This window comes from Chrysochloris asiatica, unplaced genomic scaffold (assembly GCF_000296735.1).
Source record: "Chrysochloris asiatica unplaced genomic scaffold, ChrAsi1.0 scaffold00076, whole genome shotgun sequence".
NCBI lineage: Eukaryota > Metazoa > Chordata > Mammalia > Afrosoricida > Chrysochloridae > Chrysochloris > Chrysochloris asiatica.
In genome coordinates, this window is record NW_006408594.1 from 3747759 (window position 1) to 3760835 (window position 13077).

A 13077-nucleotide genomic window follows, 5' to 3' on the forward strand; every position below is an offset into this window, starting at 1 on the left:
CTCTAGTCCTCTGTGGCTATGTCACTGACTCTGGGGCCAAGAGTCCCCAGGACTTGTCGAACTGCTAGCCAACCAGGTCTCCACCAGGGTTCACAGGAGTCTATTGAACATTATAAGGCTTAGCTCGCAGCTTCATTGCTGTTTTTCCCTCACTTCCCCTTATCGGTTAAGAGCGCATATTCCCATTGAGTCTTAGTCTTGGAAAGGGGTTTGCACTGAGGGGACCGACCACTTGCCTTGATGTCACCCGGGTGAGAAACTTGCTTATTCTTGTAGTAATCAGTTGGTTCTTTTAGCGGCTCCAGGCTGGTCTGCTTATCCTTTCAAGTGGTAATTCCCTCCTCTGAAGATTCTGGATGCTGTTCAGGATTCCACCTATAGTCTCATGTAATGCAGAGGCTCGGCAGGCAGCCTCCTTCACTGGGCACGTTGTAGCCCCATTTTAGGTATTCCAATCAGTTATAGGCAAACGATGGACTTACAAGCTTTCTATGGTGATATTTCTGGCTATTTCCTTCTCTCCCCCGCTCACTAGCTTTTGCCTCATGAATTTCTTCCTGACCCAGATGGCTGCTTTTATTGAGTTGCCATGGTGCCTGTAAGGCCTGGCCATCTTTTTCCAAACGGTCACAGGTTTGAGAACTCTCTGGAGCAGGGTTCTCTGTGCACATGGGCTCATCCTAAAGTTCCCAAGAACCCTGGCGAAGTCTCCGACTGCCTGCTTCTCTGCTTCAGCATCGCCTGACCAGCAGCCTAGGGCTCTCTGCAGGCCTGGCTCCCAGATCACTTGAGTGTGTCCAGCATTCCGAACACCTGTGTGAATCGCTCTCCATCCATGAAGCAGGGATTTGGTTTTTCTTCACTTCGGTAGTCAAGTGCTTGCTTGACCAGGCCTTCTGTGGAAAATGTGACAGCTTATTTCTGTAAGCCTTGGAAATCCTGTGGGGCAGTTCTGCTGTGTCCTATCAGGTCCCTCTGAACCAGAATCGGCTCAAGAGTTTTGCTTGCTTTTCAGTGTATTTTCCCCTTGCCCACAATGCCCTTGTAGAAAAACGGTTCCAGCTTTCTTTGTCTTTCCCCCAGCCTCCAAGCTTTCTTTGTACAAAATGCTACAATACACCAGCTATGCAGTAACCACTGAATAGTATTTACTGAGAGTGACTGGAAGCTGAGATGCCAGAAACCTTTATGAATTCAAAGTGCCAAGGAGGAGTGAGGAACTAAGTGTCTGCCGACAGGTACAGCACAAGACTGTTACTCCATTTATTCCTCAGCACTACCCAGGAAGGCATCCTCATTTCCCACGTAAGGGGCTGGACTTGGGTGAAACGAGTTGCAGGTGGGAGCCATTCTGCTGCTCCCCCTCCTTCACACTGTCGGGCTGATGCCAGGTCACGGAGCATCATTTAGGCCAGCAGAGCTGCACGTCAGCCCACACCACCACTGCTTCTCATGCATTTCATCACGTGAGGAGACAGACGTTCAATTTCAGACCCTGTCAAGCAGCCCAGGTAAGTCACACAGGAGACAAGTGATGCAGTTGAGACTTGAATCTAGGCCTCCCTGCTTCACTCCTTCAAAGTCCTCAAGCACCCTAACAGTTGGAGACTCAAAGGAACCATGATGCATGAGGTGAAAGAATTCACAGGGGCCGAATTCTCCTCAACACCTATTTCTTTAGCGCTGTCTACAGGCTGCCTATCGCCATCTCACCTCTTTCTGCCAATCTGAAGGTGGTTGTTAAATGCCGTCGAGTCTGTTTCAACTCATAGCGACCCAATAAAGGGATTTTGAGGAGCAGCTGTGGGGTTTGAACTGCTGATCTGGTGGTTAACAGTCCACTGCTTTATCCTACAGCATTCAAACCCATCTCTAAAGTAAAAAAAAAGGCAAGTTTGGAAAACAAGAAGCCTGCCTTTCCTACCAACTTAACCTTGGGAAAGTTACTGGATCCCTCTTCAAGCCTCGGTTTCCTCATCAACAAAGCCAGAACACCTAGCTCAGACCGAGGGCTTGCTCCTGACTGGATACGTTGGTGAAAGCCGACAGGACTACTGGCCTCAGAGAAGTCTCCAATGTCTGTAGATCTGGAGTGTGTGTGCTTTGTTAGAAAAGTTTAGAAATGAGCCTGGGTAAAGTCACCAGGACCGCAGGCCCCTAAGATGGTAGGTGCAGTGTGGTTGTTTGAGGGAGACGGGGTAGGAGGAGAGGCACAGGCACCACACAGACAGGCAGGAATGATGAAGAACACACAACACACACGAAGTTCTGTCAGATCAGAAGCAGCAAAGTGATCACGAGAGTTGTGTGGAGACACAGGACACCTGGGCAGCAGGAAGAATCGAACACAAACATGGAGGCAGACCCTGGCTTTCCTACAGCCCTCTGACAAGCTTTCTCCTCAGTGAAATGGGGAGACACCAAAACTAGAGCAGCAGCGGTTAAGCAATGTGTGAACAGCTCCCACAGGGAGGTTCCATACCGTTCTATCTCGAGTCCTATCAGCTCCACAAACATACTACGGTGGTAGGCCACTGAAGACTCAGGCGTCCGGAAGGTTGAAATGAGATATTCAGTACAAGACTTCAAAAAATTCTTGGAAAAATGGAATGAAAACATCATGGTATTTCCCCATGAACTTTCTGGAGCCCTCTGGTACTGAATGTGGAGGAGGCCCGCGCAGTGGACAGGGTGTTATGAATGACGTCATTCCATTGGTGCACTGCTGAGTGGTACATTTCGGGCACCCACTGCAACACACGCGGATCCACAGCTTCCCCCCATCAACAAGAAGGCAAATCAGGCTCCAAAACAGCTCCTTTACTGAGATCTACCTAAACCTTTCCAGTCCTGAATGCAAATACAGTTCAGCTCAGTGGATGGCTGATCTGGGAACAGGCTTCAAGGGGACAGAGGCACCTTTCACCCACAGGGACCCCAGGGCAGGTTCTTGAGGAACTAACGCATGTGTGATAAACTCAAGGCCTCTGTCCCATCTTCTTCAGCGTGCGATTGAGCTAGAAGAGAGGGAAAGTCCAGTCAGACACAGAGCTGCCCCTAAGCCTTCCCCACAGTGAGCACGGTCCTGAACTCAGAGGATCCCAGCAGCCCCTGAAGTTAGGGCTGAGTGTCCATGTGAGAGTCCACTGTGGAGTCTGCAGTTAGGCAGATAGCTCTTCTACCCCCTTCACATGCAATACCCCCACCTCCCCAAACTGCCTCCCTGTGCACAGATGAGGAAAGGGATTCCGAAGAGCTCAGCCAGCCAAGGCTGATAGCTTCATTAGTGAAGAACGAGGGGCTGAACCCAGATTGTGACTGTCTTTCCCAGAACAGGACCAGCCACCACACTGACAATGTGATGCCGACAGCCCTGCAGGGGAGCCTGGTGCCCAGAGCACAGCAGAACAGCGACCTCTGCTGGAGGACTCGGGCCAGCAGGCTCCAGCTGTGACCACAAAAGGAGACCCACACCCTGGGCATGTTTGGCCTGGCCTCCACATCTCCTAGGGCCATAGGCAGAGCACACCAAGTCTGTCAAAACAGGGGCCCTGTCCTCCTGCAGGAACTGGCCAGACCTGTCTAGGATGGAGAGCAGCTGCCAAATGGGGAGGGTGGGTGAGAGCAGGCAGTGAGTCCATCCATATTAGGAAAACAGCAGCAGGGAGAGAGGGCCACCCTCAGAGGGAAAGCTTGGAGAGGGATGCTCCAGAGAAAGCTGATACAGCAACAACCCGGGCCCAACCCTTTCCCACAAACCCCAAGCAGACAGTCAGTCTGGCTCAGAAACTTAAAGGAACAACTCTAGGTTTCTTGAAAACAGAAACGAGAAAGTCCCACCCAACACCCTGCTCTCTCAGACCTCTCACCTCCTCAAATTTATGGATCTGGCGGATGAAGAAATCCCCATAGCGCCTGGCGACCTTGGTGTCCGCGATGTGGATCATGTCCTGTGGGGAAAAGCAGAGTCAAAGAAAACGGAGGGCTCAAGACCACTCTGCACAACTGATGCGGCTCCACGGGATCTGCAATGCTTTCTATGAGCAAGGGCGGGGGCTGCCTCCCCCACAGCCAGTAGCCAGCCCCGTGGGGGAGCACCAGAGAGCAGCTTTCTTCCTAACAGTCCAGTTTAACACATTCTTACTCCGAACTCATTCTTACTTTCCAATCTATTTCAATGAACACGGATCTTTAACATTTGAAACAATGTTTTATTCTTATATACTGTGGATAAGAATGCAAACTAGGTCACTCTTTAGATTTTCAACTCACAGTATTTCATAGATTGCCATTCTAACTTGTAAAATTTCTAGGCAATCTAGACTACGGCCCAAGAACTTTGATCCCACAAAGAAAAAGCAACATTTTGCCAAAAATGAACCTGAACCAGTATTAAACAATAAGCAAATACATGCAATTAACAGTTTTTGAATGTTTGTGACCCAAGCGAATAAAAACAAACAAATGAACAGGAAGCATGGACTAGATAAAGTTGATAAGGGGACTCTGTGGTGCTGTCAGATAAGCTTTGGACTTCGAACCACAAGATGAGCGGTTCAAACCCACCAGCTGTTCCTTGGGAACCCTATACAGGGTCACTATGAATTGGAATCAACTTAACACTTAACAAAAACTTGTAGACAAGGAGTCCTAGGATGGCGCTGTAGGATAAAGCACTGTACCAAAAAGTCAGTTTGAACTTTTTGAGTCAGTGGTTCAAACTCATCAGTTGCTCTTTGGAAATACTATACAGGGTCACTATGAATCGGAACTGACTTGATGGCATTTAACAGCAAACAGTAGATAAAATGAAAACTCCTTCCCAGTATCTTATTACCATGTTACAGAGTCTAACTCAGGAGCATTTGACTTGATTATGACCTCAAAGCAAAACTTTACTTGTAGCCAACAATCAAATGTTAACTAATCCAAAGAGGTTTAGTTAGGTTTCAGCGAGTAGATAAATGTATAATGAAAAATAAAAACACACTAGAATCCAACCTGGAGGTCTTTTTCTTAAATAATGATTTCTTGATCTAAGGGCCATGGCTCCCACCGGTTCATTAAAAAAAAAACAACAACTCAAAAAGGACATTAGATACTTGATTGGACACTGGGGGCAGAGGGGAAACAGTTTTAATTTTTAGAAGTCTGATTTAAAACTGAGAAAATTCTGCTATTGATGTGTTTCTACATTTGGTGAGTCTAGGACAGCTAAGCACTGCCAAACACCAAGTCTTCCAAAAGCCGTAAATTTTAATGAGAACATTCAGCTTAGCAAGACGAATTTTAAAAAAAACAAACCGTACCACTGCAGATAGTACCCATTTGACCTAGCCTAGATGGCTTGATAATCAGAACTCGACTAGAGGAAGATTACAAAAAAACAAAACAATTTTTGATACAAGGAGGATAAATTGCTACAACTTGATGAACTTGACCTATACTCAAGGAGGCAGTACTCAAAATACCAACAGAGGGGAAAAAGTCTTCACATCAAGTATCAATGCTATCCGCTCTGTACACAGGGTAGACAGACAGGGATGGGCAATGTAGACACTGGCTACCTAAAATGAGGGGATGATAAAGGTACAAAGTGATTGGCTTACAAGGTTACAAGAGGGAATTTAGTTTTAGAGGATGGGGAGGGAAGAAAGAGTCCCCACTGAATAGTTTTCATCTTGTCTACATGGGTCTGGTGAAAAGAGATGGGAATAAAATTCTTATGATTCAACAGTAATTGTTACCATGACTAGTTGCAACGGTCCCAACTGTTACGGCAGAAGTTTTATAACAAAAAAGCAGAGTGGTTAATCTTACAGTCCAGAAACAGAGGACCCTAGGACTATGAAGGGAGAAAAGCACAAGCGGAATTGGAACCCTAACCAGAGAAGCAGCAACACCAGACATGGAGGCAGTCAGGGACATGGAGAGAGGGAGCAACTGAGGACTCTAAATTGATGGAATTTGAGGGACTGCGAGATGGCAACCAGGAGGCAGGTTTGCAGAATGTGCCCTTTAGTGGTGTAAGTTATTATATATGCCTGAGTGTTAAAAGCGAAAACAAAAACAAGAGATAAAATTAATAGAGAGAAATACTGTTAACTGATGGTACATGATGGGGATTATAATCATTGTAATGAAACAACGTATATGATTTGAATGTAAAGCTGATGATCTGCCCTGTAAAAAAAAAAAAAAAAAGTATATTGATAGGTTTAATTTTTAACAGTGAACAGAAAGTGCGCTTAAATTTTGATGGGTATTTCCAAATTGTCCTCTACAAAATACGTAGCAACAATATAACATTGTATGTGACCGTCCATTTACTCATAACCTGACTGGCACTGAAAAAAATTAAACTATCGTAATTTTTGTCAGGTGACTTGGAGAAAAATGCAGTAAAAAATTAATTTGCATTTCTTCAATTGCTGCTGAAATTAAACATTTGCATGGAAAAAACCACCCCAAAAACCATACCATATGACCCACAATTCCACTCCCAAAGAGATTTGAAAATGTGTCCACACAGATATTTACAGTAGCTTTATTCATAATAGTCATAAAATAGAATCTCAAATGTCCATCATCTGATAAATGGATGTGGTGCATCCATATAATATATTCAGCAAGAAAAAGAAATGAAATACTAATAAATGCGACAACATGAAGAACCCTGAAGACATTATGCCAAGCAAAAGGAGAAGTCATGAAAGACCACATATTCCATTTCCAGGCAAGTAGTGAGTTTCTTGTTGTGGTGATGGAAATGTTCATAATTAGTGCAGTTCAGGGAATTATTTCATATAACTCTTCTACCCTTAGTCTTTTAAACTTCCACCAAATGACTTTTGTTCCTGATGGGTTTGATAGAATTTAGTACTGAATGACTGTTAAACAGATTAATTGTGATAGTACAAACATGGAACTCTTAATATGGGTGTAAAATGAGACATTTCTGAAGCAAGAACGGAGGATGATCTCACTACCATCAAGACTAAAGAGCCAGGAGTGGAGTACATCCTCTGAACCATCAGATTCCTGTGTGTTGAACCTCCTTGGACCAGGAGACAAAGGTTGCTATGAGTTACAACCAACTGGACAGCACCTAACACCACCTGGGGAGCTAGGTTTGCTAAGCCACAGAGACAGAGCTGAGTGCGTGCCTTTGGGTAAGACTTACAGCAGAGGAATCTATCAGCAGTGCTTAAAAACCTTTGGGGGTAGAGCAGAAGCCAGGCTAAGAAGCCAAGGGCCAGAGAGAGTTGTGGACAGAGCCGAGGCTGTCCTTACCAAAGACCTGTGTCCTCAGCCTTTTCTGATCCTGTTAACAACTCTAATAAACCCCATTGCTGTTAGTACGGTGTCCGAGTTCTGTGTGGCCACTGCAATGAATTATCAAATCGAGTTGAGGAGAGTGTACTACGTGAGAGCTGGCTAGTGTCAGATTTGGTAGAAAAGGTTGGAGGGTAGAGGCCTGTCCGGGTGAATGCTGGGGGAACGCTGATGAGGAAACCTCTCCTTCTCATTGTCACAGTGGTGACAGCCACACAACAATGCTAACAGCAATGCTCACTGCAGTGTACACCTTCAACAGCGAAGTTTATGCTCAAGACCACCACTCGTCTGTCATATTGTCGTACTGTGGTGGCTTGCATGTTGCTGTGATGCTGGAAACAACGTATTTTAAACACCAGCAGGGTCACCTATGGTAGACAAGTTTCAGTGGAGCTTCCAGACTAGGAAGGAGAGGCTGACAACTTCTGAATGGTTATTCATTTATGAATAGCAGTGAAACCTACTCAGATATGGTGCTGGAAGATGAGCCCCTCAAACTACAACTAACAGGACTGGAAAAGAGCTGCCTCCTCACAGAAGAGTTGTTCGTGATGACGCGAATGGAATCAATCCCTCAGTAATTCATTTGCTGATGGGGCCCAACTCAAGATGAAGAGAAACAGCTGTAAACATCCATGAATAATCGGAACTTGGAATGTACAAGTATAAATCTAGGAAAATTGGAAATAGTCAAAAATGAAACAGAACGCATAAACATCGATATCCTAGGCATTAGTGAGATGAAATGGACTGGTATTGGCCATGTTGAATCCAACTATCATTTGGTTTACTATGCCGGAAACCTCAAATTGAAGAATGGCTTCATATTCACCATCAAAAAGAACGTTTCAGATCTATCCTGAAGGATAATGTCCACATACCTACATGAAGACCAGCTAATATCACTATTATTTAAATTTATACATCAACCACCAAAACTAGTCTCAATGAAACCGAAGAATTCTACCAACTTCTTCGGTCAGAAATTGATGAAATGTACACCATTAATTACTGAAGACTGTAATGCAAAAATTGGAAACAAAGAGGAAGGACCCCGTAGTAGGAAAACATGGCCTTGGTGACAGAAATGACACTGGAGAGCTCGACCCATGACTTATTCATTGTAAATAACTTTTTTAAAAACAAAATAAAAGGCGATTATATACCTGGAGGAGTCCTGGTGTGGCTCTGTGGGCTAACGCACCAGACTGCAAAGTCGTTTGAACTACAAGGTCGATGGTTCAAGCTCCCCAGCTGCTCCTTAGAAACCCTAAACACGGTTGCTATGGGTCGGAATCAACTCAATGGCATTTAACAACTACATACACCCGGACCTCATCACATAGCCTACACAGGAATCCAACTGACTACATCTGTGGGTTAAAGACAGTGAAAAAGCTCAATATTATCAGCCAAAATAAGAGCAGGGACTGACTATGGAACATACCATCCATTCATTGTTCATATGCAGGTTCAGGCTGAAGCAGAAGAAAACTGAAATAACTCCAGGAGAACCAAAACATGGCCTGGAGTATTTCCCACCTGAATTGATTAGACACCACACCTCAGGACAGATTTGATGAATTAGACAACAATGACTGAAGACCAGAAAAGCTATGGGGATGACATGAAGAATACCGTACAGTTATTCAAAACACAGGAATAAAAAGACCAACACAGATGGCAGGAGAGCCTATGAAACTTGCTCTTGAGATAAAGAGTTGAGAAAAAATATCAAAGGTCAGCTTAAGGAGACATAGTCAAATATTATAAAGAAATGTAATAAAAAGACCCAAAGTTAGAAAACCAAAAGGGAAGAACATGTTCGGCATTTTGCAAGCTGAAAGAATTGAAGAAAAAAAATTTAAGCCTCCGGTTGCATGCAACATGTGTGGTAATATAGGATAAGCACTGGTCATGCCTTGGAAACATGGTCACTATGATTTGAAACCGACTCCACAGCACTTAACAACAACAATGGGCGAAATCTGAATGACGCTGGAAACATCAAATAAAGACAGGAAGGATACACAATGTTGTTGTTGTTTAGTGCCGATGAGTTGGTTCCGACTCATAGTGACTCTGTACAGGGTTTCCAAGGAGTGGCTGGTGAGCTTGAACCACTGACCTTGCAGTCCAGTGCATTAACCTACAGCACCACACAAGGACTCCAAATAATTGGCCAACATTCAATCATTTCAAGAGGTACCACATGATTAAGACCCAATGGTATTGAAGGAAGAAATCCAAGTAGTACTGAAGCACTGGAGAAACAAAAAGGCTCCAGGAATTGACAATATAAATTGGTATGTTTCAACAACTTGATGCAGCACTGGAGGCACACACTCGTCCATGGGAAGGGATTGAAAGACGGATTGGAAGAGACCCAATTATGCCTATTACCAAGAAAGCTGACTCAAAAGAATGTGGAAATCATCAAATATATCATTATTATCTCATGCAAGTAAAATTTTGCCTAAGATAATTAAAAACGATTGCAGAGCTTCCAGAAAATCAAGACAGATTCAGAAGAGCACAGAGAACAAGGAATATCATTGCTGATATCAGATGGATCTTGGCTGAAAGCAGAGAATGCCAGAAAAATATTTGTGTTTTGTTGACTAAGCAAAGAAATCCAACTGTGTGGATTATGACAAACTACAGGTAACACTGTGAAAGATGGGTGTCACAATACTTTATTGTGCTCAGTAGAAATCTGTACAAAGACCAAGAGTCAATTGTTAGAAGAGAATGAGGGGATACTGAAAGGTTTGATATCAAGAAAGGTGTACGTCATCAGGATTGTATCCTTTCACTGTAATTAATCAACTGATACCAGGAGCTCTGCTAGCATAGTGGTTGAGTCAGGCTGCCAACCGCAAGGTCAGCAGTTGGAAACTACCAGCTGTTCCATGGGAGAAAGATGAGACTTTCTGCTCCAGTAAAGATTTACAGCCTCGGAAACCCTGTGCAGGGTCACTATGGGTCGGAACCGACTCCACGGTCCTTAACAACAATAATCAACTGATGAAGATCAAAGAGCACAGCCTTCGGTATGGGTTGCATCTCAATGTAAAGAAAACAAAAACCCCCTCACAACTGGACCAATAAATAACAGCATGATAAATAGAGGAAAAATTGAAGTCGTTGAAGACTTCATTTTGCTTGGATCACAATCAATACTCATGAGAGTAATTGTCAAGAAATCCAATAATGTATCACATTAAGCAATCTGCTGCATAAGACTTTCTTTAAAGTGTTCAAAAGCAAAGACATGAGCTTTAGGATTAAGGTGCAGCTGACCCAAGCCGGGGTATTTTCACCTGCCTCATATACATATGAGAATTAGGTCAATGAATAAGAAAGAGAGTAAAAGAATTGAAGTATTTTGAGTATGGTGTTGGCAAAGAATATTGAAAGTACCATGAACTTCCAGAACAACAAACAAATGAGTGTTAGAAGAATTACAGCCAGAATGCTCCTTAGACGTGAGAGTCTCCTGTGTTCTTGGAAAAGGACATCATGTTTGGAAAAGTGGAGGCTCAGTGAAAAAGACACAAGACCCTCACCAAGATGACTGATATAATGGCATCAAGGATGGGCTCAAACACAGCATTGTGAAGATGGCCAGAGCCAGGCAATGCTTTATCCTGCTGTGTACAGGGTCACTATGAGGGGGAACCACCCTGATGGTTCCTAACAACAACATGGAGTCATGGTGTGGCATGGAGGATAAGCACTCAACCACAAGGTCGGTTTGAACTGCAAGGCTGGCGGTTCAAACTCACCAGCCACTCCTTGGAAACCCCATACAGGGTTGCTGAGTCAGAACCAACTCAACAGTACACAACAACAACATGCTATGAGAATCATATTTTTTTGTAAAAAGAGGTAAAGCTCTATTTCCAGTAATGTATTACCAGACTCACCCACTGTCTAGAAATAACTAGAAATGCAAGAGAAAAAATGTTTAAAAAATCTTGATGCACTAAAGAGCTAACTAGAGAATATGGAACTATCCAAGAGCTAGAAGGCAAATAAAGAACTACTTAAGGGAAAAACAAGACGGTCCTTCTACTCCGAAGGTATCTGATGACTCCAGAAAACTGGGGCTGAGGGGGTGATGACCCAAAGTCAGAACCCTGTAACAGAAGACCCTCCTTAGAATAAGCTGGGAATCTAAAGGGTAAAATCCACAGGCCCAAGCTTTAAGGCAGAATGAAATTACCCTCCCACTCCCCACACCTTAGCTACTCTCTGCTTCTCCATCTTCTCGTCACAGCATCGAAGCCTCCACTTGCTAAAGTACCTCCAGTGGCTCAGGCTGTTCCTCACACACACTGGGCTCACTTACCTTCTCAACAAGCCCACCCTGAGCACCATATTTAATACTGCCACTTGTGTCTCTCACTCCTCCCCACTTGGCAATGTCTACCCTACTTACACGATCTGCTTAATTACAATGTTTACTCTCTATTGTTGCAACACAAGAGCAGACATCTTTGTTGATTTTGTTCATTAATGTACTCACAAATGCCCAGCACAGTGTGTGGAAGACAGTGGGAGCTTAACAAACATTTGCTGCTGAAAGCATAAGCAGAGTACTTGCAGAGAATCTAGCCCAGCGGCAACCCTACCTTATCAATATAGAAGTCCACCTCGGAGGCTGACTGAAATTCACCATCTAGGGCGGAGATGCCACTGGTCCATACCAGGTTCTTCATTTTGTGCTTGAAGACCAGCAGCTGGATCCGGAACTCCTGCTCCATGAGGTCCAGGAAGCCGGCCAGCTTGGCCACAGGCATGGTGGTATAGAGCTTGAGGAAGCTGCGGATGGTGGAGAGCTGGGCCTGCTGCTGCACTTCATCAGAAAACACCTTCAGCTGCTGCAGGAAAGGCTCCTTGTGGTAGTTGGGGTGCACGTTGTCGTAGTTGGGCACCACAGGAGACAGGAATTTGGGGCAGGAATAGCTGAAGAGCTCCTCGTAGACCTGCGGGTCACCCTTCTGCATGCGCAGCATCTTGTCCCCGTACTTCTCCCGTAGCTGGAGGTGAATGCTCTCGTCGATGCGCATGGGGTACATGGTGAGGGCGATGGCCAGCAGGGCATGCATCTGCTCATTCTGCTTGTTGATCTGTGGGGACAGAAGCTGCAGCTAGGCTCCCACCGACAACAACACCACTGCCCTCCCAGGACACTCGGGCAGATCTCTGAAGGTCAACTCTCATATTAGTGATGATCAGGTCACCCAGAAACCTCGCAAGCTGCTTCAATGTCAACAGAAATAAATCCGAGAGGGCTTCAAAAATGCTTGAGGGACAATTCCATTTCCCACACATTTTTTGAGCTCCCTGGTATGTTACCTAAATAATCAAGGTTATTCCTTCCCCCGCCACGGCTCCACACATGCCTGGCCTGTCTGTGACGGCAGACCACTCAAAGCAGTGCCCACATCCAACTTAAAGGCATTTGGCAGTGCTAGTGATGAAAGCAGCAGACATTCCCACATGGTCAAGAATTCTTGGAAATAGAACAGCCATTAAATAGGACAACTGTGGAAGGGGCTGACCAAACACTGTCGGCCTAGGTGTCACGAGGTGAGCTGGTCAGAATGCCCCTGGGCTGCAGACAGAAGCTCCTTACCATCTCATATTTATATGTGGTCCTCTGGAACATGCTCTTGGTCCTCTGGATGTACAGGAGGATGTTGGCAAAGACCCGGATGGCATCCTGGTAGC

At 44.8% G+C, this 13077-nt stretch overlaps 1 protein-coding gene across 1 annotated transcript in view; it reads right to left on the bottom strand.

The window, feature by feature from the left end:
- Positions 1–2978: 2978 nt before the first annotated feature.
- The window catches only part of EIF3L (eukaryotic translation initiation factor 3, subunit L), a 37770-nt gene continuing 27671 nt past the window's right edge, over positions 2979–13077 (bottom strand). The window contains exons 10-13 of the mRNA XM_006865271.1: positions 12983–13069; positions 11976–12473; positions 3870–3950; positions 2979–3017 (exon numbers count right to left, since the gene is read on the bottom strand). Coding sequence (XP_006865333.1) covers positions 2979–3017; positions 3870–3950; positions 11976–12473; positions 12983–13069 — 705 coding nt within the window. The remainder of the gene's footprint in view (positions 3018–3869; positions 3951–11975; positions 12474–12982; positions 13070–13077) is intronic.